The 26786-nt window shown below is 36.5% G+C and overlaps 1 protein-coding gene across 1 annotated transcript; it reads left to right on the forward strand.

The window, feature by feature from the left end:
• The first annotated feature begins 15516 nt into the window (after positions 1 to 15516).
• Positions 15517 to 25212, forward strand: LOC128856362 (elongation of very long chain fatty acids protein F-like). Its single transcript, XM_054091660.1, has 5 exons — positions 15517 to 15889; positions 15980 to 16170; positions 16386 to 16529; positions 24218 to 24323; positions 24539 to 25212. The coding sequence occupies exons 1-5, from the start codon at positions 15829 to 15831 to the stop codon at positions 25093 to 25095; spliced, it is 1059 nt and encodes a 352-aa protein (XP_053947635.1). The 5' UTR covers positions 15517 to 15828; the 3' UTR covers positions 25096 to 25212.
• The last annotated feature ends 1574 nt before the right edge of the window (positions 25213 to 26786 follow it).

Here is a 26786-nt window from a genome sequence, read left to right on the forward strand (position 1 = left end):
TTTATAGCTGGGAACTCATCATCATCAGGTACAATTCAGTTTTAAATATAAAAAATCTTGCTAGATATATTGTCTTCTCAGAGGATCCAGTTGAAACCATAAATTCAACGACAGAAGAAACCCCAAGCGCATCAGCCATGGAAATTGAGCCTGAAATTCGTAAGTTTCGCAATAAAATCAATGGAAATTTTAGGAACGCTATTTAATTTGTTTATAGAAGCAAGCACAAGCCGAGGACTCGTTACTCCCTGGGAAATATCTCCACCACCAAAGCTACGAGATCCTCCACCTAATCGGAAAGGCCGGAAAACAAAGGCAACTGTTTTAACAACTTCGCCTTATAAGTGTAATTTGTTACAGAGCATTGAAAGCATTAAGAGGAAACGCAATGCTCCGGTTAATCCATCCCCAAAACCCTCTAATAAAAAAAATATTTCTACCAAATCGTTTGTTGACTCGCATTCAAGTGACAGTGAAGAGGAGTTTCCAGATGTTCCACCAACAAAAGAATCCTCTTGCAACTACTGTGGCAAAATTTATGGGCAGGATATAATAATGAAGCCTTGGACCTCTTGTCTGCAATGCGAACAAATTTGGGCCCACGAAAAGTGTATTCCCAATCGAAGTGCTATTTTTCTTTGCGATTCTTGCAAGTAATATTCTTACAAGTGTTATGAATTTTATTGTTGCGTTTTTTGTCAATTGAAGTTTCAAATATTTTTGTTCAATATGTTTAAATTAAGTTCATAATCCTTTTTTAAATTATTCGCAATAAAATTTTAGTTATCAATCAAAAGTGACTGACTTATTATTAAAGGCATCATATGCGGGTAATGTGGCATACTATACCACATTACCAGAATAAGGTATACCACATTACCCGCCAATTTCTTCAAGGGCTTGTTTCCGTCTTTTGCAGTACTTTCTTAAATATTTCTGAAACTCGCGGCTCTAAGGCTTTTGAAGCTAGGTTTATTTGAGTAGCATATTATTGATAAATTTTCATTCAAATCAAATAAAATTTAACGATTTTATAGACGAAAATAAAATGGGTGTACCACAATACCCGCAGTTACTCTACATTTTTTCAACTTTTCTTTACAAAAATTCTTTGAGAATGACTTAAGACGCTAAGCTAAATAGAAAAAAATACATTTCACCGTTATTGCATTCTCAGAGAAAATATAAAATACACTGCATCATTTAAGCTGTGAGCATATTTTGGGGAGAAAACTATTTGTTTCTATATTTTTTGAGCGAGCTTTGTTTTCGTTAGTGTTCTTACTATGGTGAACAGTATATACATACATATCTCATTACAAGTCGTATACATTCTTTTTATTAAATTTAATAAACGTCGAGTTATTTTCTTTTTTCTAAAAAAGTATTCCCTGCATCAAATAAGCTGTGATTTCCTGTATATATTGAGAGCTGTACCGACCAAAAAATACAAATAAATACTTTACCGTATCGATATTTCGTTTTAATTAGAAAATCATCTTTTAATTTCACCACAGCATATATAGGTATATACGTATATTTGCAAATAGCTACATACACAATTAAATTTATGTTGAAATTTAGGCTCCTCAATGCGTGCATTGTACATGTGTATGTACGTATGTGCATTTCTATGTTTGCATATGCAAACTACTCACACGAATTACTATGCCATTTATTTGGTTTTTGCTTTCTCTCAAATACTAACTTTTTGCTCTCTGATTGTTCCACATGTATGTGCATAGAGGTGTGTGGGTATGTGTGCGTATGTGCATATCTACCATTCATTGTTATACATTTCGAGTTGTTATTTAATTTTTATTGTTTGTGTTGGGTGTTATGCTCTTCGCTCGGTGCTCTGTGTGTAAATTTTCTACTGCGACTAATGAACTGTTTATCGCCACAAAATTAAAAATTACGAAACTAATTTGCATTTTATTCTCGCCTTAATTAGAATCGCACATACTCGCACATGTGTATGTTTGTATGTATGTACATATGTATACATAAAAGAGAATGTTTCTTGTGTGCGCAACATTGTGGTAATGTACCATGCAATCAAACCTACTATGTATGTAGTTCTGAACTATACCCTTTACGACCACTTTGTATTGCAGTTTGAACATGACAAGAGTTAGCTAACTTGTTAGCCTCTGCATTGTACTGCTTTCTGAACTATTTAATAACATGCACAAAACATTCTAGTCCAACTTGTGGCGAAAATCATTGGTTTTGGACGAATTGAAACAGTAAATAATAAATAAAAATAAATATTGACAAATTGAGTTTTAACTTTAAAACTTGTTGATTTTCTAATTTAAAAAAAAAACTGCTCAAAATTATTCCTTAAATGCAAATTTTTGGTTAGACCTCACATGCATGGCTCATCTTGTATTTCGATAGGTAGCACGAAATTTTTAATGGACTAATAACTTGGATTTATAGGTTTCACTACGCAGTTGATTAACTTCATTCCAGACTCGAAAAAAATTTCACCAAATTATACGCTGACGATATAGCCGAACGGGTTGGTGCGTGATTACCATTCGGAATTCACAGAGCGAACGTTGGTTCGAATCTCGGTGAAACACCAAAATTAAGAAAAACAATTTTCTAATAGCGGCCAAACAAACAAAAAGGGTGTACGCGCCATTTATATATATATATAAAGGTATATTATGAAAATATTTACCAAATAATGATAATAATAATCAAATTTAGTGCTTACACCCTTTGTTTTTGCTGTTTGGCTGAGCTCTTCCAACAATTCGAGGAGGACGTCTTGGTTCAAAAAGTGAAGAAGCGACTTGAGCGAAATCCCCGACGAAGTGCTAATCAAATGGCGAAAGCACTAAACTAAAGAGAATATCTGACCGTAGCATCCGCCGCATACTGAAAAATGAACTCAAAGTCAAGCCTTACAAGATCCAAAAGGCGCGTGATTTCACGACAAAACAGCAACAAGTCAGACTTGAGAGAGTTGCTTCGCTTGGCCGAAAGCTGTTGATTTTCAAGCAATGTGTTTTCTGACAATTCATAAACTCCCAAAACGACAAGGAGTTCACCGACCGCTCATACGAGAATTTGAGTCAACGATTGGCCACCAGGAGACAGCACCAGCCACAGGTAATGTTTTAGGTGGCTGTAACCGCAGATGGGCGCTCTCCAATCGTTTTCATCGCGCCTGGCGTCAAGGTAAATGCGAAATATTATCGGACAAGTGTTCTGGAGTTTGATTTGAAGCCGTGAGCAGACAAACATTTCGGTAACAGGTCACGGACGTTTCAACAGGTCTCGGCACCGTCTCACAAAGCTCGAGTGAACCAAGAATGGCTAAAAAACAACGTTCCGAACTTCATAACGTCCATAAAATGGCTCTCAAATTCACCATACACGAATCCGATGGCTTATTCTCTTTGGACTATTTTGGAGAGTAAGGTCCGAACTAAAAGATTCAGCAGTCTCGAGGCGCTGAAAAAAGCCATTGACCGCGAGTGGGCAAAATACGTGGAAGTGACATTCGGGCAGCTTGCGACTCGTTTCTGGACCAGCTGAAGGCCATAGTCAAAGCAAAAGGTGGTCGTATCGAGCAAAAGTTAATTGATTCTTACTTACTTACTTAGGTGGCCATAACAACCGACCTCAATAGCTCTCTCCAGGCGCCTCTGCTCCGCTTTCTCCAATTCTGTGCACCAAGCAAGCATAGGGTTTCCACCACCTGGTCTTTCCACCGGAGCAATGGTCTTCCTCTGTTTTGTTATTCTTGAGCCGCTGAATGGCAACTCTGACTTCGTCATGACTAGGTGGTGGAACGTCCAAATTATCGTCGATTGGTGGTATCGGGTCATCTTCTACTGGGGCGGAATTGTGTGCGTCATCGCCAGCAAGTAAATTGCTGAAATGTTCCCTCCATATGCCCAGTGTGGACTGTGTATCCATAACCAGATTTCCGTTTTTCTCTCTGCAGGCTGGTGCTCCGGTCTTGAAACCTTGTGTCAAGCGCTTGACTTGTTGATAGAATTTTCGAGCATCATTTCTACCCCTGTACTCCTCTAGCAGCTCACGCTCACGCTTCTCCTGTTCTCGTTTCTTGCGTCTGAAGAGGCGCTTTTCTTCCGATCTCTTTTCCCTGTAGTTATCTCGCACGGCGCGTGTTGCAGCTGACTGCAGAGTTCTGAGTTCAGAGTTGATTCTTAATTTTGTATTATTTTCACACAACTTTTCCTTTGAATTGAATAAAAGTAATTTTCCGAACTAAATTGATTGCCTTTTTAATTGGTTCTTCTCTTCTCTTCGAGTGCAGTGAAGTAAGAAAAATCATAAGAAAACAGAGTGTTGCATAAACTACTTGGCTTATAGAGACTGATAGAAAGTTTTTCTTCCATATAGATTCATTTGAAAGAAAACAATTCTGTGCGGTTTGATTTCAAGCGAATGCTGATTAAATTGGCCGAAGATCGCTTCGGTTTGGCTGCGGCCTAAAAATGTTGAGTTTGATTTTCTCTAATTTCATGAGCAGCAAAATAAACGAATGAAGCTTTTCTGTTTAAGATACTCCCTTATATTACTTAAATAATTGCCACCGAGCATTGGAAATATTTTCACAGTGTATTTGAAATATGCTAATAATTAGAAATACCGTGCGCATTTGCATAGGTCGATGAAACTTTTAGATTCTAAAGGTAAATGGCACATTGCGGAAAAAAATAAATACGTAAAAGACTCGGTCGCTTGCGAAATCAATGCAACAGCGAATATACACACAGACATACATATATGTGAAATGAAAGGATCCAAGCAAGCGCCCGAGAATTGTTTGGGAAAATTTATTGAACGCTCTCTACTTTTTTGCAGTAAAAAATTGTTGCTTGAACGGAAAATGAACTTATTAAGGTTTTTTCTTCTGACAGACAACTTTGACTAGAAATACGATTTAATAATTTAGAAAAGATTTGTAGAAATCTTAGGTGTGCACAAATACGAGTATTAGTTTGGGGAAAAAGAAAACCTTTATTTTTGCGCAAATGATTTGAAACTGTTCGATCTTAAACCCCTGGGCTATGCTAAAGCTACTAACATGCCAGTCAACTTCGATTATTTCTGTGATTTTATCGACATTCTAATTTGTGTCTTCAAAACTTCGTCATTCAGAAAGGTTATTGTGAATCCTGAAGTTTCGGAATATGTAATATCGGTATCCCGAAAGCGATTATGGGACTCGAGTTTCTCAAATTAAAAGGTCCCGGTGGTCTAGAGCTCGAAAATTTAGAGTATTTTCAGGAAATTCTTTTTATATAATAAAAAAAATTAAAAATGATATTTAAATTTTTTAGGCCTTTTATTTAACTTCTTTTACATACAAAAATGAAAATAATTTTTTTTTAATTTTAATAATTAAAAAATGGCGCTGAAGTTGGCCCTCCCGAAAAATTGAACCTGGACGGTGTTGCCCATTTTGGCTCTTCTATTTATCTGAAATACAAAAACCAATAAAATTATTAAATAAATGAGTTTAAAGTTTGAGGAACAGGAGAGCGCGGACCGCTCTCTACCTAGTTAATATGCTGTAGAATTTATAATATTGGGAATTTCCGCATGAAAATTTCAAACTATATTCTTAATCGATTTTTTGAAATTTCTAGACCACCGGATCCCCTCAAACGAAAATTCTCTAAAGTTGTAATCTTCTAAGGGGTTATGTTACTGCGGAAAATTAAAAATTTTCTGTTGCTTAACAAGGTGACTTCAATGCGAAAATCGGTGAAGGTTATGTGGATGGTATAGTTGGAAATTTCGGCCTAGGCGAAAGAAACGAAATAGGTGACCGACTTGTTCAATTTTGTCAAGGCCGTAATATGAAAATAACTAAACATTGGTTTCATTTACCAGCGCGTAGACTATAGACATGGAAATCAACCAAACTCAATGTCGAGCTCCTCAGCATTAGGTTAAATTCTAACACTGAAGACGCGGAAAGATTGTGGGAGCGTCTTAAAACGTTACTTAATACTCTTTCGTTGAACCATTTAGGTAAAAAACGACATGAAATTAAAAACAAGTGGATAACAGATGAAATAATTACGCTAATGCAAGAATGACGTAGTTACAAAAATAGAAATCAAAATAAATACAGAGAGCTTAACTATGAGATTAAACGCAAAATACGTGATGTAAAGATTGATTGGGTGAACAGCCAGTGTGAAGAAATTGAAAGACTACAAAAACTACATAACGATTTCAATATTCACAAGAAAGAAACTGCCGGAATTTATCGCAAAACTATGTATAATTTTTTATTGGGTGACAATAATGAAGTTGTGTTAGATCTTTGTGAGAAGAAAAAAGTCTGGCAAGAATACATTTAATCCCTTTTCTCGGACACTAATAGATCTGGTTATCAGTCTGCATCTATTGAAAATTTATCAGGACCTGTTATAACAAAAGACGAAATAAAAAATGCCATAAAAAGATCCATGACCCAAAGATCCAATAATAAGGCAACAGGTCCAGATGAGCTTCCTTCTGAGATTCTGAAATTAATAAATGACAAAATATAGAAATCCTTGAAATAATTATTATAATAATAATTTTCAACTATATTTACGACACGGGAAAATACCCACAAGACTGGCTGAGATCTACTTTTCTTGCGCTACCAATGAAGAAATGTGCAAAGAAATATTCCGATCACAGACTTATAAGCTTGATGAGTCATTCATTAAAATTTTTTTGGAACATTATTCAAGAAAAGGACTTTCAGTCCAATACACTCAAAAAAATTAAAGGGCCAACTTGCCCTGCAAATGAAACACTAAAGGATCAAAGTTAGAATTTACAAGGTTTATTTACTACAAAGGTAAATGTTACAAGCTACCGTTAATGCCCACTACGCAACTGCCCCTTGATGTGCGCTGCAGGCCTTTATAGGTTTGGGTCGTTCTGCTGCCTTCAGGTGCGCCGTGTCTTGGTACGCTGGCTCCGCCCCACGGTTGGCATGCACTGGTGGCATGTGCAAGTATTTCACAATCGTGTGAAACATAATTTGCTGACGCTGCATCTGGCTCCGTTCTTAGTGCGTTAGCATTAGTACGTGGTACCTGATATGTAACTGGCCTTGACTTAGGGTGTTGGGTTGTCCTATAGAATAACAGCGATTATGCTGATGCAGCGGCACGTGTATCGGTAAGGTGTGGGAATGCAATATGTTGGGTGCCGCAGCGTGTTAACTTTCATAAAAGAATTTACAAGAAGTGGGAATCAGCAATGGGAGAAACGCAATTCGGATTTAAAGAAGGCATGGGAACACGTGAAACGCTATTTTGTATTCAAGTATTAGTTGAAAATTGCAGAGACGTCCAAAAAGATGTGTTTATGTGTTTCATAGATTATGAAAAAGGGTTTCACATTGTTCAGCACGATAAGCACATTGAGATTCTACAAAACATGGTTATCGATACAAAAGAATTTCAATGTATACGCAATCTTTATTGGCAACAAATCTGCAGAAGTTAACATAAACAACGAAAATACAGACGCTATACCTATACTAAGAGGGGTTAGACAAGGATGCATTCTCTCACCATTACTATTTAACATCCACTCCGAAAGAATCTTTCAAGAATCACTCCATGGATTAGAAACTGGCATTAACCCTTTCGCGATATTGTTGCCATATGGCAACAGTGAACTTTAAAAGGCCGTCAACACTCTCTTGTAAAAAATATCAACTTTTTTGTTACATATTTTCAAAAATTGAAGTTTAATGGTTAAACAGAAATAAAATAAATAATAACCGCCCATTATATATCGGTAATACAACATTTTTAAAGAAAGCCTTCTGGCATATAGCACTTCACTCTGAAATTAGTATTTCGTTTTTTAGATTTTTGAGGCATTTTGGGCAAATGTTTTCAACAATTTTTGAACAAAGTATATAGATAAATGTTCAATCTGTCATTTGGCATATAAATATTTTTTCGCTCGCAGCTTTAAAAGCTGTGCTAATTTTTAAAACTAAGCTTGTTGCCATATGGCAACAAATTTCTCGTAAGGTGTTAACTTGCATTAGATTGCAGAAGAAGTTTATTTGCGATTGAAACTGGTAGCAGAGAGACGTGTTGTTGTTTGCGGAATATTATTTTCAAATATGGCAAGAAAAATTAGCGACAGTGTTATAGAAAAGATTTTGGAGAATTTCGAGGACTCAGATCTCTCAGACTTTGAGAATTCGGAATCGGAAGAAATATTAGAGGATTTATTTGAGGCATTTGACAATAATGAAACTTTTATGATGGAGGAGCTTAGTCGTCCAGGTCCGTATGATATAAGTATTAAAAATATCAACGGGGAATGTAATGACGAACTAGTTTTGGATTAAAATGGCTCTAGCTCAGAAGCTGGTACTTTGAACTATCAACCAAAATAAGTTAATGAATTTCGATGGAAAAAGACTTCGTGGGCTCCTCCTCAAGCTGAGTGTTATTCAAGTAACGCTGTAAAACTTCCAGTACAGTACTTTTTGGAGTATTTTACTGTAGAATTTTTTGAAGAAGTAGTGCAGGCGACAAACCAAGCCTCTCTTTTAAAAGACGGTCGACCATTTAACTTAACGAACGAAGAATTTTTTAAGTTTCTTGCTTTGGAGGTTATGATTGGGACAATTGGTTATCCCAGATTGTCTATGTACTGAACAGCGCCCACAGACATTCCGGCATTTCGTCAAAATATGACAAAGAATAGATTTCATCCCTTGCGAAACAACTTGAAGTTCACAACAAGTGATCCAGGAAATGACAAACTTTTCAGGATTCGTCCATTAATAAATATCTTTACTAAAAAGTTGTATATTAACCCCAAAGAAGAGAATCTTTGTGTGGATGAAATGATGGTACCTTTCAAAGGAAAGACTGTCCTTAGACAATACATGCCTAAAAAGCCAATAAAATGGGGAATTAAATTATTTTGTCTATGTAGTTCAAATGGCATGTTGTATGACTTTGAAATATATCAAGGAAAAAATACCGTTATTTCTGGACCAAAACTAGGGTTTCGCTCCGATATTGTAGTTCATCTCGCAAGAACTATTCCCGAAAACAAAGACTTGAAACTATTTTTTGACAACTATTTTTCTACACTTAATTTGATACTGTACTTGCAGAAAAAAGGTATTTGGAAATACCTAAATTGTGGCTGTGTACAACAAGAATATGGGAGGAGTAGATAAAATAGACTTCCTTCTTTCATTGTATAGAATATCGATACGGTCAAGAAAATGTACACTTAAAATATTTGACCACTTTATTGACTTGGCCATATGCAACTCATGGCTGGAGTACAGGAAGGATCATGAGGGTAATAATAAAGGCCAAAAGCAGAAACACATGGATCTGCTTGAGTTCCGCAACGACATTACTGATGGTCTGCTAGCGCAAGAAAATAAGGACGCATTTTCTCGCAAACGTGGACGGCCAAAAGTCTCTTTGAATGATAACATCGACAGCCCATCAACTTCTCGAAAGAGATATGAAACAGCACCATCAGTTTCTGTCCGATATGATGGAAATCAACATTGGGTGGAGGCACTGAGAAAAAAAAACAGATGCAAATTAAAAGGATATTCAGGATTTTCCAGATACAAATGTTCAAAGTGTTCGGTTCACTTGTGTCTACCCAACGGAGATCGCGATTGCTTTAAGGATTATCACTGCAGCGACTAAATTCTTGGTAAGATACTTCTTTCCTTTGTATTATTTTAAGTAATTTTTATAGCTATAGTTTTCTATAATATTTTATGTTTTTAGTTTATATCCTTGTTCACTTTTTAATATGTATCTACGTGTATATTTATAGTATTGAATGGATTTTTTTATTTTAAATATTTTGTTATTGTTGGAATTTTAGTTTAGAAATCTTGATTTATAAATAAATTGAAATTTTGATGTCAAACCAAATTTTAATAAATGTACGAACCTTTATGCAAAAACCAAAAATAAACTGTTTTTCTTTACCATACAAAACATTTGTTGCCATATGGCAACATTAAAAAAAAAGCACTTAACAAAAAAAAATTAAAAAAAAAATGTATTTGTATTATTATTGGTCCTAAAATAAATACTATTAATTACATGCTCATAGAAAGAATACAAAATTTCAAATACTTAGGTTGCTGGATTAACGAAAATTGGAGTTCTTCAAAAGAAATAAAAGCTCGAATTGAAATTTCTAGGGCTGCATTCCATAAGTACAAAAAGGTTCTTAATAATCACGACTTCAATATTAAATAAAAAATTCGATTCGTTAAATGTTACGTGCTGTCTGTACTTCTGTATGCTATGGAGATATGGGCCATTAAAACCACTGAAATGAATAAAATAGAAACATTTGAAATGTGGATATATAGAGAATTCTAAGAATACCCAGGACAGATAGGGTAACAAATGCTAAAGTATTGCGTAGAATTCAGCATGATCGACAATTACTAACCACCATAAAAAGAAGAAAAGCTGCGTATTTGGGTCATATTATGAGAAACGACAAATATCATGTACTTCAACTAATCTTAAAAATATCAAATTAAATATCAAAACATGAAGACTTAAGATGAGAAACAAACGCGCAAACACTTCTATTTTGGCGAAGTCGTTCTCATTACCGCATATAGCGAACCGTACCGTACTTTAAGCGCATTTTTCTCAAAAATACATTGTTGAAGTCGGCCAAATTTATGACACGAGCAAGTCTTGACTGATTGACTTGAAATTTCTGATCGACTGAATATTCATATTTACATACCACCTTGAAGTATGGACGTACTGTTTCTATAGGGTGCCTTTTTAGGTAGTTCCCATGCAGCTATATCAATAAATACGGTTGCCGACAGCTGAGAATGCCAAACTGTGTTGACATTTCTGTTCAGTAAAGTTTTGCAAGCCAGCATGATTCGTATAATGCCAGGTCAACGTTTCCAAATTGTGGAAACTTTCTCTGAAATTAAAAAAAAACTGTTCGCGAAGTGCATAAAGCGAAGTGTTGAAGAAGACACCAAATCGTCGTCGTTCCCAACATGTTGACCTTTGTCCGCCGGCCACGTGGACAATTTTTCGTAAGGATTTTGTCTTAAATGCCTATAAAATACAACTCGTGCGAGGGTTGAGGCCAAATGACCATCGTTTGCATCAAAGTTTTGCTGATTGCGCTCGGTTAGATGTAGGTATTATTCAGATTTATTGGAAAAAGAAGTCGAAAATTGGATTGATCGATTGGATCATGGCAGATATCATATTCAAATAAATGCCATGGAGTTAGCTAACAGAAAATTCATTTCAATCATATTTTTTATTTGTATTATCATTTTAAGTTATGAAGCTCTTAAAAAAAAACCATTTATAATATTACATAACTTCATTTTTCAGATTTTCATTTGTCGAAATGTAATGATAGTACGTTGCCCAGATGTCTCGTTTCATGTCTTCGGCTGAGTGAGAATTGCGACGAATCACCAATCCATAATAAACTGTGAGCTTACCAATCATCTTGGCGGTCAATTTCCCATGTCCTCCAAGACCTTTAGTGCTTTTTTCACGTTTCCCATACGTTTCTGAACGTGTCCAATGCATTATTTCTTTTGGACGATGAGATCTCCGTAAGGGCTTGACTTTACTTGGTTTGTCCACCTAGCGCCGGTAGCACGAGAAAGAAACGACTGGCGCGCTTTCTTAAACTCGGCCAAAATCGCGCCAATTAAGAAGAAGAAGAAAAGTCGTATACATACGGCTGCTCTCGAACTTTGCGGGTTTTCTCACAGGACTCTACCCGCTAGGTGTGCATGCTGTGAGATTTGGAATTACCTCGTGTATTGTTTGCGTCGGATGGAAGATCTCAGCACCTTCTCTTTAGCTGCTCTGCTCTCGTCGCGGGGCTAAGATTTATGTGTCTAGGCTCCTACTACTTTGCTACGCCTGCTGATAAGATAGGACTTAACAATAAAAATCTGAACCTTGACATTAAAAAATGAACTCCATCAGCTGCATAAAACGGTTGATGCAACCACAGCACAGTCACCGTTCATAATCCACACGCAATAAACCTATGCTCCTAACCACCCCACCCCTACCTCTGTCCACCCTCTCCTTTCGTCCCGTCTGCGCAATAGGTTTTGTCTTTTCTATTTGTTTCTCTGACAATGATATCTACCATTTCTTCAGCAATCATCTTTTTGAAGATTTTCATGTGAGAAACGTATTGCAGATGTTTCGATGGACCTCCTTGCTGGCGAACGATGTTATATATGATATATAAAGGATGGTTAAGTTTCAAGGGCCGGCATTGATTTTGAATAAAATACAATTTTTTTAGGAAATTATTGTTATTTCTCTTTATTGTGATAATACTTGTAGCGCTCAATTACGTATAGAACAAAATATTGGCCAAATGACTGCCGCGGCCTCGATGGTCCAAATTTTCGAGGACGCTGAGGCATAATTGAGGTTCTATGCCGTTAATGTGCCGAATTATCTCATCGTTTAGCTCTTGGATTGTTGCTGGCTTATCGACGTGCATCTTTTCTTTCAAATAACCCCAAAGAAAGAAGTCCAACGGTGTCTAATCACATTATCTTGTCGGCCAATTGACATCGCCACGACGTGAGATTATTCGGTCATCAAATTTTTCGCGCAAAAGAGCCATTGTTTCGTTAGCTGTGCGAGAAGTGGCACCGTCCTTTTGAAACCACATATCATCCACATCCATATCTTCCACTTCGGGCCATAAAAAGTTCGTTATCATCTGACGATAACGAACACTATTCACAGTAACAGCCTGACCGGCCTCATTTTAGAAAAAATACGGCCGAATGAATGATGCCGCCGGCCCTTAAACCGCACCAAACAGTCACTCTTTGTGGGTGTATTGGTTTTTCGGCCCAAATGCGGCAATTATTGACGAATCCACTGAGGTGAAAATGAGCCTCATTTAATGCCACCATTCAGACCATTGACTTGATTGTGTATCTTTCCATGGTTCAAATTGAATTAGTCTGAAATTGCAAAATTTTGAATGAAATGCAGAAAAGAGCTTGACGTTTAGGTTTGGTTCACATTCAACATCGGCTCTTAAAATTTAACCACCCTTTATAATTGGCCCGTACAGCCTTTTTCGGTGTTTGGCCGAGCTCCTCCGCCTATTTGTGGTCTACAGTTTCAAGCCGACTCCAAGCCATTCGGCTACGGCGGCCGCGATGTTATGTCCTCGTATTTTGGTTAATGAAGGAGGGTTCTTGCGCCATTTTGTGCTATCTTTTGATGTGAAGAAATCTGCCTTATCAAACGTTTCGAATGTCAAATATCAAACGTTTTCCTGAAAACAACTATTCGTTTCTACGACAGTTGGTTCTACGTTACCGAAACGACTCAGATTTATATCTGGCCAAGGACTGTCACTCCAGCGGCATTCCCCGTATGTAAGTATGGGGAGTGTTTATGCTGCTACAACAATAACATAAAAACAACTATTCAAACATTTTCCGTACAAATATGATTGACTTTACTAAGGATGTAGAGGAGTAAAAAAAATATTTTTTTTTTATACAGTTAATTGGATCTATAATAAAGGAATTTCTAGAGAGTTTTGCTTTATTTTATTGCGCAGCTTTTTTAAATTTCCAAAATTTTTTTTTTTCGCCACTACTGTGTCTTAACCTCTTAGTTGCGCTAAGCAAATAGTTTTGAAGAATCATTAGTATATCTACACTAATAACTATTATAAAGAGGAAAACTTTGATTGTTTGGTTGTAATGAATAGGCTCAAAAACTACTGGACCGATTTTAAAAATTCTTTCACCATTCGAAAGCTACATCATCCACGAGTAACATGGATTATATTTTATTTTGGAAATAGGGCTCGAGATATAGGTCAAAACGTGGACCCGGGTAACCTTCGGATGTGTATGTACAATATGGGTATCAAATGGGAGCTGTTGGTGAATGCTTTAGTCCAGAGTATTTTTCATGCCGCTCCGTGACTAGAGTCTCGAGATAGAGACCAAAACGTGGACCCTAGAATGTATTTGTGCAATATGGATATCGAATTGAAGCTGTTGGTGAATGCTTTAGTACGGAGTACTTTTCATGCCGCTCCGTGACTGGGGTCTCGAGATATAGGTCAAAACATGGACCCGGGTAACCTTTGGTTGTGTATGTACAATATGGGTATCAAATGAAAGCTGTTGATAAGTGCTTTAATACGGGGTAATTTTCATACCTATTGATGACTAGGGTCTCGAAATATATGCCAAAACGTGGACCCGCCGTGTCTTTGCACCGAATTAAACCAAACTTACGCACATTGTTAAGTAAGTATTGAAAATGGGTTTCGTAAAGTTTGGTTGTAATTCGGAGCACTGGCAACGGGTACAGCGTTCTTTTGAACCAGCCATAATGTCGCTTACTTTTTTAACGCTTGGGGCGGAACTGAACTGTCAAATTGACAGTGTGAGTTACAATGTGTCAATATTTCTTTCTGATTTGTATGGAATAAGGAAAAAACGTAAGTGCAACGTGTAAAAATTGTTTGTGAATTTTTTTGGAGTGGATTTTGGAACAGTGAATAATTTCTTACGAAATTTGAGAATTTAATGTGAAACCCGAATGAAGTTATGTGTTCGTGGAAAAACATTTTTTTTTCGTTTTTTTTTTTTGAAAAACATAAATGGATAATGGTTAAAAAAGCTCCAATGCTTAAGGGGGGGTAGGGTCACAAAATCGTTATTTTTTTTTTTACTCATATTATAGTAAATCATTTCAAGAATGTTGCGTCAAAATTTTAAGTGGATCGGAGCAGAACTCTCAAAGTTATAGCCTTTGTAGGCACTCTACCTCGAATGCGGAGCATCGATAATTTTTCAGAGTCATTTTTTCAAACGCGTTTTTCCCGAAACGACTTCTTAAAAGTCGGTGCCAATCACAACTCCGAAACTATTCAACCGATTCTTTTCAAATTTGGCACACGTTTTCTAAATCAAAAATACCTCCCCCCCCCCACTGTTTTTTTTTTTATTTTTTTTTTTAAGGTTGTTTTTCACTTACAAATATGGCGAAATTTTTCCCCAAAAATGCTCGTTTTACGTTTTTTTGCCACCAAAACTACAATACAAAAATGCCAGCGAAGGGGGCCGGGTTTGCTAGTATAATATATTTATGTATAATTGGTAAAACACTTTTTCTAAATACTTTTTTTGGTATAATTCTTCTAAAAGAAAAATTTACCAAACGCAGCTTATTTTGTTTGCCGCCAGTGTGACCTGACCCCTTACAAATTAAATAAATCGAAATATTTATATTCCGCTGATGACGTTTCTGATTATATGTTCCTCACTGCATATGCATACGAATTTTCTACGCTATGCGCACTTGAGTTGCTCGCTGGTCGTTCGCCTGAAATACTGAATTAATCAATTATGCAAACCCAACTATTGGGACCAAACGAAGTGTGCGCTTGTGAAAAGTTCAATTCCAAGTTTACTTTCTTCTACACTCAAGGTTCATTTGGACTGCAGACGCGACACCGAACACCTTGTGTAGCGCATTACATTACAACAGCTCTTTGGTTCACGACCAGCTGATCGCTCAGTACCCGATATTTGTAGCGTAAATTTCCTTTTCGCACACATGAAAGTAATCCTACGGTCAGCGAAAGTGGAGATTGGAGTTTTAAAATAAAATATAAGCAACTAACCTGGCAAGCAGTGTAGGGTGGCAAAAGGAGCAGATAAGCAAGGATTTTATTTACTTAGTGAAAAGAAATAAAAAGAATTAAATTGAATAAAAATAAATTATGGCTTTTATAACAAAATATTTATATCGTGCATTGCGTGATGTTCTCGAGGAGTACAAGGGTATGTGTTGGAGGACATGACCAAAAAAAAAGAAGTGCAACTCAAAACTTTCACAATAGTGCCTAACCTCGCGCTCCTCTTGTTCCGCAGATCCACGCGTCCAACATTTACCTCTTGTGGGCTCGCCGCTACCTGTGCTCGGTATTATTGCTGCTTATCTGGTCTTGGTCTTGCACTACGGTCCCAAATGGATGGAAAAACGAGAGCCATTTAATTTGAAAAATGTAATGCGCGTCTATAATGCGATACAAGTGATTGCAAATTTCTGCATATTTGTATGTGTAAGTATATAAGAATGTGGAAATATTGAATTAGATTGAACTTAGTGGGCTGTTTGAGTTAAACTGCGCCGTTACTTGTATGTAGAATTTTTAATTTTGTTAATGGCATGACATTTTGGCCAAAGTAGCTCCGCTTTATTATTGGTTTACTGTACGTCTCAGTTTGTTTACTTTTTTCTTTTAATTTTTTCTTTCCTTTTTTTCTGCCTTCACAGGGCCTGCCAAACTCGTATTTCCGTAAAGAGTTCAGCTTAACATGTCAACCGGTTGACCACACCAACACAGAGCCCTGGATGTGGAATTTAATATATCTCTCCTATGCTTATTACATTACCAAGTATCTGGATTTACTTGACACGGTAAGCCAACTACTGAAAGGCTAATGCAGCTATGAATTAGCGACACGAAGTGGGGAGGGGAGATGATAGGCGGCAAGGGATCAGTGGTAAGAGTGCAGTGAGTGAAAAGAGCAGAGAGTGAGAGTGAAAAAAGTTAGCAAATGGTATTGAAGCAAAGCTGATTTGGAATTAACTTCAATATCGTAAGATTTTCAATAAATTGAAGACTTTAAAATGTTTGAAGTATAGCTGAGACTGCGTGAAAAATCAGAAACCGCCAAATTTCTGTTAATTGAAAAAAGAAAAGCGCATTTTCCTTTGCACATTTCAACTTAATTGCACATTGCAATTGTTTGCATATTTACAAAGCAGAGTCACAAATGTCGCGGAATGAAAATTAAAGCGTCTTCAATTAAAAATGAAATTATTTTCCATTACCATATTTATATTTGTCCTCAAGCTTAGTGCACTTCATAGCGCTTTCGGAAAGCGAATGTCTGGCCTTGCCCTTAAAGGTGGGAATAGCGGCCCTCTCTGCATCACTGAATTGCTAAATCTACACAGTGGGATGTTTAATGGTTAGGGCCCTAAATAATATTTATTTTGTGATTTTGCTTAGGAGACAGTGAAATAAATCAAAATTCTGGAAAAGCTACTTTATTGCACAAGCATGAACGTTTTTATATTTTTTTTGTCAAAGTAATCTACACAGATTTTCTTACACGAAATCTTAGATTTTGAAGTGCGCGCGTTTGACCAGCCGAACTGTACATACAATTTTTCGTTAAGGGTGAGCAAACAATTTTTTTTAATGTGAATAGCTACAATCAAAGTACATTTTTCTGATAAATCGAATTTTGCAAAACGGCGTGAATAAAAACAAAAAAATTTTTTTACAAAAAAAAAAAAACAAAAAATTTTTTTAACAAAAACAAAAAATATTTTTTTTACCAAAAAAAAAAAAAATTTTATATTTTCAGTGCATCCGTACAATACGTTATTGCAAATATACAAATAATGTTAAAATTTCAAAAAAATTTCCAATTAAAAAATTCAGTGTGGTGAAAAACGAGTTTAAAGTTGTCTATAGGCGATCGCCATAGCCGATTGAGTTGATGAGTAACTACCATTCGGTAGGTAGTACTCCAATTTGAAACACCGATCAAGAAATACTAAATAATAGATTATGTTTTTTCTCATAGCGGTCGCTCTCAGTAGGCAATAGCAAAGCGCTGCTTGTATCCCTGCCATGAAAAAGGTCCTCATAAGAGACCACCTGCCCTTCGGAAGAAGGAGAAAAAAATGTAGATGCCTCAATTTGTGGAAAAACATTAAGACATATACGACAAATTGAAGGAGGAACTGGGCCAAATACTCAAAAAAGGGTGTAAGCGCCTTTTGAGTTTGGTATTCGCTAATCCTTCAAGTAAAAAAAAACAAAAATGATTTGCTTGAGATTTCCATAGTAACCCAACATCTTAAGCGGGAAAACCGGTCTAGGCGGCCAAAATTTTGGTGTTTTTCGAGAATTTTTTGAGGAAAGAAGGAATAATCAGAAATTGTTGAAGTTTAGAGTATATTTTATTTATATTTTTGGGTACACTTTTAAATTTTTTTGAAGCTATTTCCGCGGGAGATAGTGGCGTTAGAGCGTGCTGTCCATGGACGATCGCCATCCGATTGTCTTGCTGGTGGGAATTCCTGAAGTTGCAATTTTTCTCTGAAATCAACAGCAATTTTTTTTTATTTAACAACATATTTCCTAATAATATGAACCTAATTGTGGTAAAAAAATATTAAATATTGCATGCTTTTGAGGCGCTTGAACACAAAGTAGTTTTTTTAAACCATATTTTTTCATCTGTTCTGCTTAAAAACCCATATTTTATATGATAATAAAATCCCAGAATTAGATTCTTATAAATTAGAATTGAATAAAGAAAAAATCCCGAAAAATTTTAGAACGAGTGGTCGATAACTTTTTAAGCTAGAATGCCCACTAGTTGAAAAAAACTCGTTTCGAGAAAAACGCGTTTGAAATAAAGCATCGTAGTGTAAGCGCTACGGGGCCGAACCGACGGACGCTCACTTAAGTGGTCATAGCATCGGGAATAATACGAATTTAGCTTTAAAATTTTTACCACATATTCTTGAGTAGTTATACCAACGATTAATTTATATTTAATAAAAAAAATCGATGTTTTGATTGATCTAAACCGGTTTCTCCACTTAAGTATTTGAAAAGGGCCGGGGCGCACTTCAACTCCACGTTCCCATATATTTTGCTAAGTGGACGCAATTATTAGATTATTAGTTTTTCTTAGTGAACTCATTATTAGTTTTTTTTTTTTTTTAATAAATCAAATGACCTTCTTTCATAATATTCACACTTTTCGCTTACTAACTGACCAAGTAATAGCTTGAACTTCTCAGTCACTTTATAAATCATATTTGTTCTTCTTACAGAGATTTGAAAATTCCTCTCAAAGTTTGCAAAAGCATTATGACCATTTCATATCTACATTTTCACTGATAGTCAGTTGATGATAAAACCCCTCAGAAAGCTGTCCACAACTTCCAAGGTAGCCAAGAAATGCCGTACATCTTTCAAAGGGATGACTGGGTCATTTCACTCAAATGTAACACGAGTTCTTGGTCATTGTTGCATAGAGGCGAGCTGCAAGCCAGATGGACTCGCGAGATTTGGCACTAATCTAACTGTTGGGTACACAGAGAATGGCGCAGGCATCTCCAATTTAGTTTAGAGAGTATTGTAAGAACAGCGACTGAAGATACGCACCTGAAGAATCAGTGATAAACGCACAGAAACTCCGCTAAGCCAAAATAAGCATAGTCTTGGAACACTGATTTCCATTATAAAGGGATACTGCCCAGAGTATAGGCGTACAGGCATGTGACTTATGCAGAGGTTATCTTAACGAGAAAGAGGAAGATACGATTTTTTACCTTCTGTGACCCTGTTCTGGTAAATCCAGGCACAGATCTACCATTTTGCCCATTCATTCCGATAAAAGATCTCAGCTCGATGGAAATTAGGGACCTTCTGAAGCTTCTGAGTGGTTCAAATTGGTTTTAGCAGAGATCAGCACAAGTTTGCCACGCGGCACCACCATGCGCTTTGGTTCATAGTGGACAAGCGACAAAACTTAACCTAGCCTACCCATTAGAAGACCCCCGAAAAATGGGCTTTTTGATCATTAATCCAGATTTTGAGGTTATATTTAAGATTTCGGGTATTCAGTTTTCTATTACTAGACCAGACCTTCAACATGTGCTATATGACACTTAGAGTTACAAAGTTATACAGTGCTATTCCCATAGAAGTTTTTATTTGATTTCAATTTAAGTGCTTATTGACGTTAATTGCATCATTGCTTATGCAGGGTGGATAATACATAGAAAAAATTATAATAAATTGAAATCATTCACTGGCCTCTGCGCAAAACTCGCAAAGCAGTGTTTGTTGTTGTGTTTTCACTATTTGCTTACTATTTCATTCGCTCAGCACACATGTTTACAATTTTCAACAGGTTTGCGTAATATAATTAATCCAGAGCGCACACTGCTTGCATAATATAAACTTGGTAATAGCAGCCAAAGGTCATCCATCGGCCAACTTTACGGCAACGCAAAAGCAGCCTGCTTATACTATCTCCGGTTCGATTCCACGATTTTCATATTTCTATCAACATTTTTAACAATTAGAACACCAGAGCAGACCTGACTCTCGGTATCTATAAATATATGTATTACGTAAACTCTATCTCCTTCGCTAATGTTGCACTTGGCGTGTAGAATACGGCCGCTGTCAACCCTAACGTTATTCTGCACTTACAAGTATAATACTTCCCGTCGCTCTTGAAGTTCAACCCATTGCTACACAGAGCGTTATTAGGTAGAAGGAGGTTGGCTTCTGGAGGTAATCTCTTATAGGACACGGTGGCATATGAGGCAGATTTCTCCTTCCTTTTCTGTGCTTCGTACAGATCTCACCATCCACAAACTGGGTTTTGAGGGCTACCTTTCCAAACAGGCTGTTGCAGAAGGAGGGATTAGTCTGCACGAACGTAGGTTCCTCTGTTTTTACCGAGGCAAACAAGATGGAATCTGGAGTTTGAGACGAGATTTTCTCTTAATCAACCAATATTTCAGTCTCCTTTAAAGTGTCGAAACCTAGTCGTGTTTTTCAAGCACAGATCTTCGCGGTTCTGGCTTGCAAAATGCTTAGGAAGCGCTGTTGAAAAAAGAAACCTAAATATCTTTTTCGATAGTCAAGCTGCGATTAAGCCGCCCTGTCGTCGCCATGTTGCAGCTCTACTCTGGCAACTCCTGTAAGGAGGAGACCAAACGGCTCGAACGTGCAGAATAAATTTCTCTTATCTGCATTCCAGAGCATAGAAAAGAAGAGGGATTACCAGTAAGGGGTCGACAGAACCGGTTTCAGTTGCCCCCTGGACCATTGTTAAGGCGAAGCTGCACAATTCCTTCCTTAAAACAGCGCAAAATAAGACTAAGTTCAATCTTATCGTATGCTATCTCAAAAACTCTTTGGCTTTAGTACGCACAAAGCAGGACGCTTAAAACGCTGGGGATTAACCACCATACAAAGTTTCAAACTCATAGCGGTGTTCACCGATCACTGGGTGATCGAAGTTTATGCGAGGAAGTTTCAGCTTTCTTACATACACATTGCAGAGACTGTGGTAATCTTGCAGGGGAAGACACGGTTAAAAACTTTCTTAGTAAATATTTGGGCTTGGCGGTGAAGTGTTTGAGGTTCTTCTTCTCTCCTCCTCTACATCGAAAGAATAGCTGGCTGTAAATGGGTTTTTTTTCCTTTAAGTTTTGTGATTTTTCGCAGGTAGTGGTCTACATTATGGTATCAAAACGGCACTCTAGTGCTGCTTGTAATGTACCCGTGCTACTCTTGCCATCTACATACCAACTTGCATTCCACATTTTTTTAGTTTTTTTTTTTTCTTCACCTTCATTCATTCACAAAACTGACAAATTTCCATATTATATTTTATCTGAGGTTATTCTCCAATGAGAAAAGCAAAAATTGTATGTGACTTATGTAAAAAAAGCTCTTTCATGGTGGAAAGGCACATTCTCTATATATTATATTAGTTAGTAATTCGTAGCAGTGAGCGTCGAACAGGAAACCAACCCTGTTTGGTGGTAATCACCCAGAAGCCCACATAGCTACGGCGACTGCAAATGGAATAGGTTAGCGAAGAAAGCGGTCAAAATATGCCCAAATCACTTTCTCTCTCAAAGTTTCACTTAAATCCTCATTTACCGGGAGCCCAAAATCTTACATGAGGGGGGACGAAAAAAGTCTGCGTTTATAACATTACACACTGCCAAAAGCACATTTAGTGGCTTATTTTTAGCAAATAATAAGAAAGAGCGTGCGAGATCACAGCCACTGCAACTTAACTTAATTCAACGAAATTTATCTGTTAACAACGAATTTTCCATACATCTCAAGGTGAATATTTTGTTGCAGTGTCGGCAGTAAACTCGCTCAGTGTAAGTTCGATTGCTATCAACAAACAAAATTCAATTTTCTATAGACGTTATCCCAGACAGCATCAAATTGCTTGTGTGTAGAGATGGTTTAGATGAAGGCCAAGCTAGGAAAGTTTAGTTTGTAGGAAATCTAAGGTAAAAACAATGTTGCCAGTTGGTCTAGTGGAGCGTGGATTCACTTATACACGCACATAGCTATTTATGTGCCTCTTCTTTTAAACCCTGTAGTCAAAGTTACTAATTTTTAGTTACTTTACTACTGGTTTGCTTATCTTCACTTAATTTCGAGCATTATATATACTACTATAAAAATAATATACTACTATAATAATAATAATAAAAAATATGCATTTTCCAACAACCTCCAATTGGCTATATTATAACTAGTACACAACTAGTTACTTTCGAGTTAGTACGACTTATTTCATCAAACACCAGTGCAGGAACTAGTGATCCATGTGTCAGTGTTATATCAGTTTGTTGGTCATTTTAAAACTAGTAAGGAACTAGTTACTCCCTAACTAGTATGATTTATTACATAAAATATCAGTTTACGAACTAGTGGCTTACGCATCAATGTTATACCAGTTTATTTGTCATTTTACAACTAGTACTAAACTAGTTGCTTTTGAACTAGTATGACTTATTCCAACAAAAACCAGTTCAGGAACTTGGCGTTCATGCTGCAGAGTTATATCAATTAATAAACTAGTCCCTGAATCAGTATTATACCAGCTAATACACTAGTCAACCTATGCGTCTTTGTTATGCCGGTTAATAAAATAAGTTATATGGACAATAAAATACGACAATAAACTCCGTCAGTATTTATATTCATCTTAATCTAATTTAGAGCATCACTAAATACTAGAATAGTAATACAAAAATATTTAATTTGCGCAATTGGTCATTTACAACTAGTACGAAACTAGTTACTTTCAAACTAGTATTTCTTATTTCATCAAATATCAGTTCAGGAACTAGTAGTCCATGCGTCAGTGTTATACCAGGTTATTGGTAATTTTAGTCTAGTAGAAAACTAGTAATATAGCTTTTGAACTAGTATGACTTACTCCATCAAAAACTAGTTCAGGAAATTGTGGTTCACGCCGCAGAGTTATACCAGTTAATAAACTAGTCCCTATATCAGCATTATACCACCTAATACACTAGTCAGTCTACATGTCTTTGTTACACCGGTTAATAAAATAAGTTATATGGACAATAAAAGAAGACAATGAACTCCGTCAGTATTTATATTCATCTTAATATAATTTAGAGCATCAATAATCTAGTAATACAAAAATATTTAATTTGCGCAATTGGTCATTTTACAACTAGTACGAAACTAGTTACTTTCAAACTAGTATTTCTTATTTCATCAAATATCAGTTCAGGAACTAGTGGTTCATCTATCAGTGTTATACCAGTTTGTTGGTCGTTTTGCAACTAGTAGCTTTTGAATTAGAATGACTTACTCCATAAAAAACCAGTTCAGGAACAAGTGGTTCATATATATTTATTTCCTCACCTCTATTTGGTCTTATTGCAACTAGTACACAACTAGTTACTTTCGAACTAGTATGACTTATTCCATCAAATTCATCCATATTCATATTCCATCAGTTTAGGAACTAGTGATCCCTGTGCAAGTGTTATACCAGTTAATAAATTAGATTACGTGGACAACAAACCAGACAATTAGCTCTATCAGTTTTAAATTCATCTCAACCTGATTCCGAGGATCAATAAATATTAGAAATAAAATATAAAAATATATATTTTGAAAAAATGTCTACTGGTCCGTTTAAAAGTAGTAAAGAACTAGTTACTCTCGAACTAGTATAACTCTTTCCATTAAATATTAGTTCAGGAACTAGTGGTCAATGCGCCAGTGTTATACCAGTTTATTGATAATTTTACAACTAGTTCATAACTAGTACACAACTAGTTGCTTTCGAACTAGTAATGACTTCTTTCCTAAAGTAGCAGTTCACGAACTAAAAAGTTTGCTGGGTAAATGGCCTTCTTGCAGAGATAATCCTAGTATGCACAATGCTAGTTTCTGTTATAAATTCATTCCATACTTTTCTGATATTTTGTTTAGTTTTCGCTATCATTCTTCATCCGCTCTTCCTCTTGTTTACTTACAGATTTTCTTTGTGCTGCGCAAGAAAAACAATCAAATCACATTTCTGCATGTTTACCATCACGCCGGCATGGTTTTCGGTGTTTACGCGTTCATGACTGCCTTGGCAGGTAATTTTCTCGAATATTGCAAACAAGCAAGAATAATAATACAAACCTAATGGAAGGTGTGGAATATAGCAAACAGGCTGCAAAAAACAGTTTTCAGTTTTCGCAAGAACTTTAAAGTTTGCGCTTCCCGCCTTTGCACTCGCACCTTTCCATATTGAATTTGATGCTCAGTCTTTAGATTAAACTTTTCTTTCACTTTTTTTCACTTCCTACAGGTAGTCACTCCACAATGTTGGGCATTATCAATCTTTTCATTCACACTGTTATGTACGCCTATTACTTTGTGACATCGGTGCGGCCGGTTAAGCGCGCTCTTTGGTGGAAGCGTCATATTACGCAGCTACAGCTGCTGCAGTTCGGCTACTTGATGATTCATTTTCTAATGGCAATTGTACGGAACCATTGCCAACATCCGATGCTGGTCTCCTTTATTGGGGTCATACAGAATCTTTTTATGTTTGCATTGTTCTTCGATTTCTACTACAGGGAGTACGTCAGAAAACCCAAATTGATAGCCCTTGAGCAGCAACAGCAGCAGCAGCGCAAGCAACAGTCGAATGGGAAGGAAGATTTAGCAACCACAACACAGACTGCCCTCAAGAGCAGTGTGCAAACACAGTTAACATCTGAAGAGTTTGGGCAATTCGAGAATCTGCAACAGGCATGTGCTGCGCAGGCGGCCGAACAACTAAATTCTTGCTGCAACTCGACTAACAGAAACAAGCTTCATTTGCTGCCAACGTCTAGTCTACTCAAAACGAAATGCAGTTAAATTTTGTGTTATATTTTTTTCATCTCATATATTTTTATTTTATTGTGAAAATATGCATTTGCAGCAAATAAGTATTAAAAAAGCGAATTTAAAATGAAAGTATTTTTGGGTACTGGGTTTAATATACAGGCCTACCGGGAAAGTTATTCTTCTAGATATTTATGGACTTTATTATTTAAGTCAAATCTGATTAATTTCGTTACATTCTATGATGTCCGACAGTCAACCTTTTTCGAGATATTCGGTTTTAAAAATTATTAAAAAAATAGTTCCTGCTTGCTTGTATGTCCATTATTTTCTAAATATGAGCTTAAGCGTCCGTTGCCAATTAATGAAAACCATCCGTAAAATTTCAACCAATCACTGACAGTTAGAAATGGCTATTTGATAAAGTTTTGAATTTTCCAGTTTTCAGTAAGTGCCTCCTATTTCCCATCATTAAACAATTTTATTTGCATGGAAACAATTTATTTTAAACTATCCAGAAATGTAAAGTATTTGAAGATTTGAAGAAGAAACCCGCGGATTGCGGAGTCAAGCAGTGGAGGACAAAATTTCATTAGAAGGAAAACATTTGTGAAACTAGATTGGTAAGATAGAAATTGTGGAATTACTTATTCTGAAAGAGAAAAAAAAATTGCATTGAAATAAACTATAAATAAAAGCGAATATTATAGTTGGTTGCTATAGAAGTAGCGGCTGGATGCTGATGCCTACTTTAAACTGCGACTATTTACACACTGATGCTGTTTGATGACTGGTTTCTGACTGCGATGACCGATGCCTAACAACGCGCAAGCAAGCTGAACTGAGTACTGAAGGTGCCGCCATTAAACAACAGTTACTTTTGTTGGAGAAAAGCGCAATTAAATATATAATATTATATATAAACACGACCGTTTCGTTTGAAGAACTTTATTGGAGTGCCTTGAGTCACAGTAAGCATTAATACAAGAAGAAGAAGTAAAGAAGTTACAAACAGGGTTGATATTTTTTTCGTACTTAAACTATACATGGTTGAATTGCAAGTTGGCTCCAACAACTTTATTCTGACGTCAGCTCCCTTCGTAATACAAAAGAAACAAAAGTAGGAGAAATTACATATTTGTGAAAATTCGGTGAACGGCTTGGTAATATTGTAAATTAAACAAACTATTTTTAACACTAAACTTTTTTTAAACAAACACTTTTATATGATCTGCATCCATCTTTTCAACATACGAACGCTCCGGAGCGCCCGAGCGCCCTTTGTTAATTGTTGAATAACTCGAAAAGTATTTGTCGGATGCATTTCAAATTTTCACACAAAATAAAGGTTGGCAAAAAAGTCTTGCGGTATTTCCGCAAGCTTGTCTTTGCAAGTGCGTAGTTCTAGTTGTATTCGTCGCATCGGTTCACGCTAGAGCTTTTTGGAAAGCTCTTTTCAGGTGATAACACGTGTTTGATTAATTGTTGTTTGCTTTTAGTCGTTCGTGAGTTATAGCGTCGCAAACATGGAGCAAAATAAAGAGAAAATACGGCATATTTTACAGTACTACTACGATAAAGGCAAAAATGCATCTCATGCTGGCAATAAAATTTGTGCAGTTTATGGACCCGATACAGTTTCTATTTCCACCGCACAACGATGGTTTCAACGTTTTCGTTCTGGTGCAGAGGTGATCGAAGATGCGCCACGGTCCGGAAGGCCT

Source organism: Anastrepha ludens, chromosome 3 (assembly GCF_028408465.1).
Source record: "Anastrepha ludens isolate Willacy chromosome 3, idAnaLude1.1, whole genome shotgun sequence".
NCBI classification, from domain to species: Eukaryota; Metazoa; Arthropoda; class Insecta; order Diptera; family Tephritidae; genus Anastrepha; species Anastrepha ludens.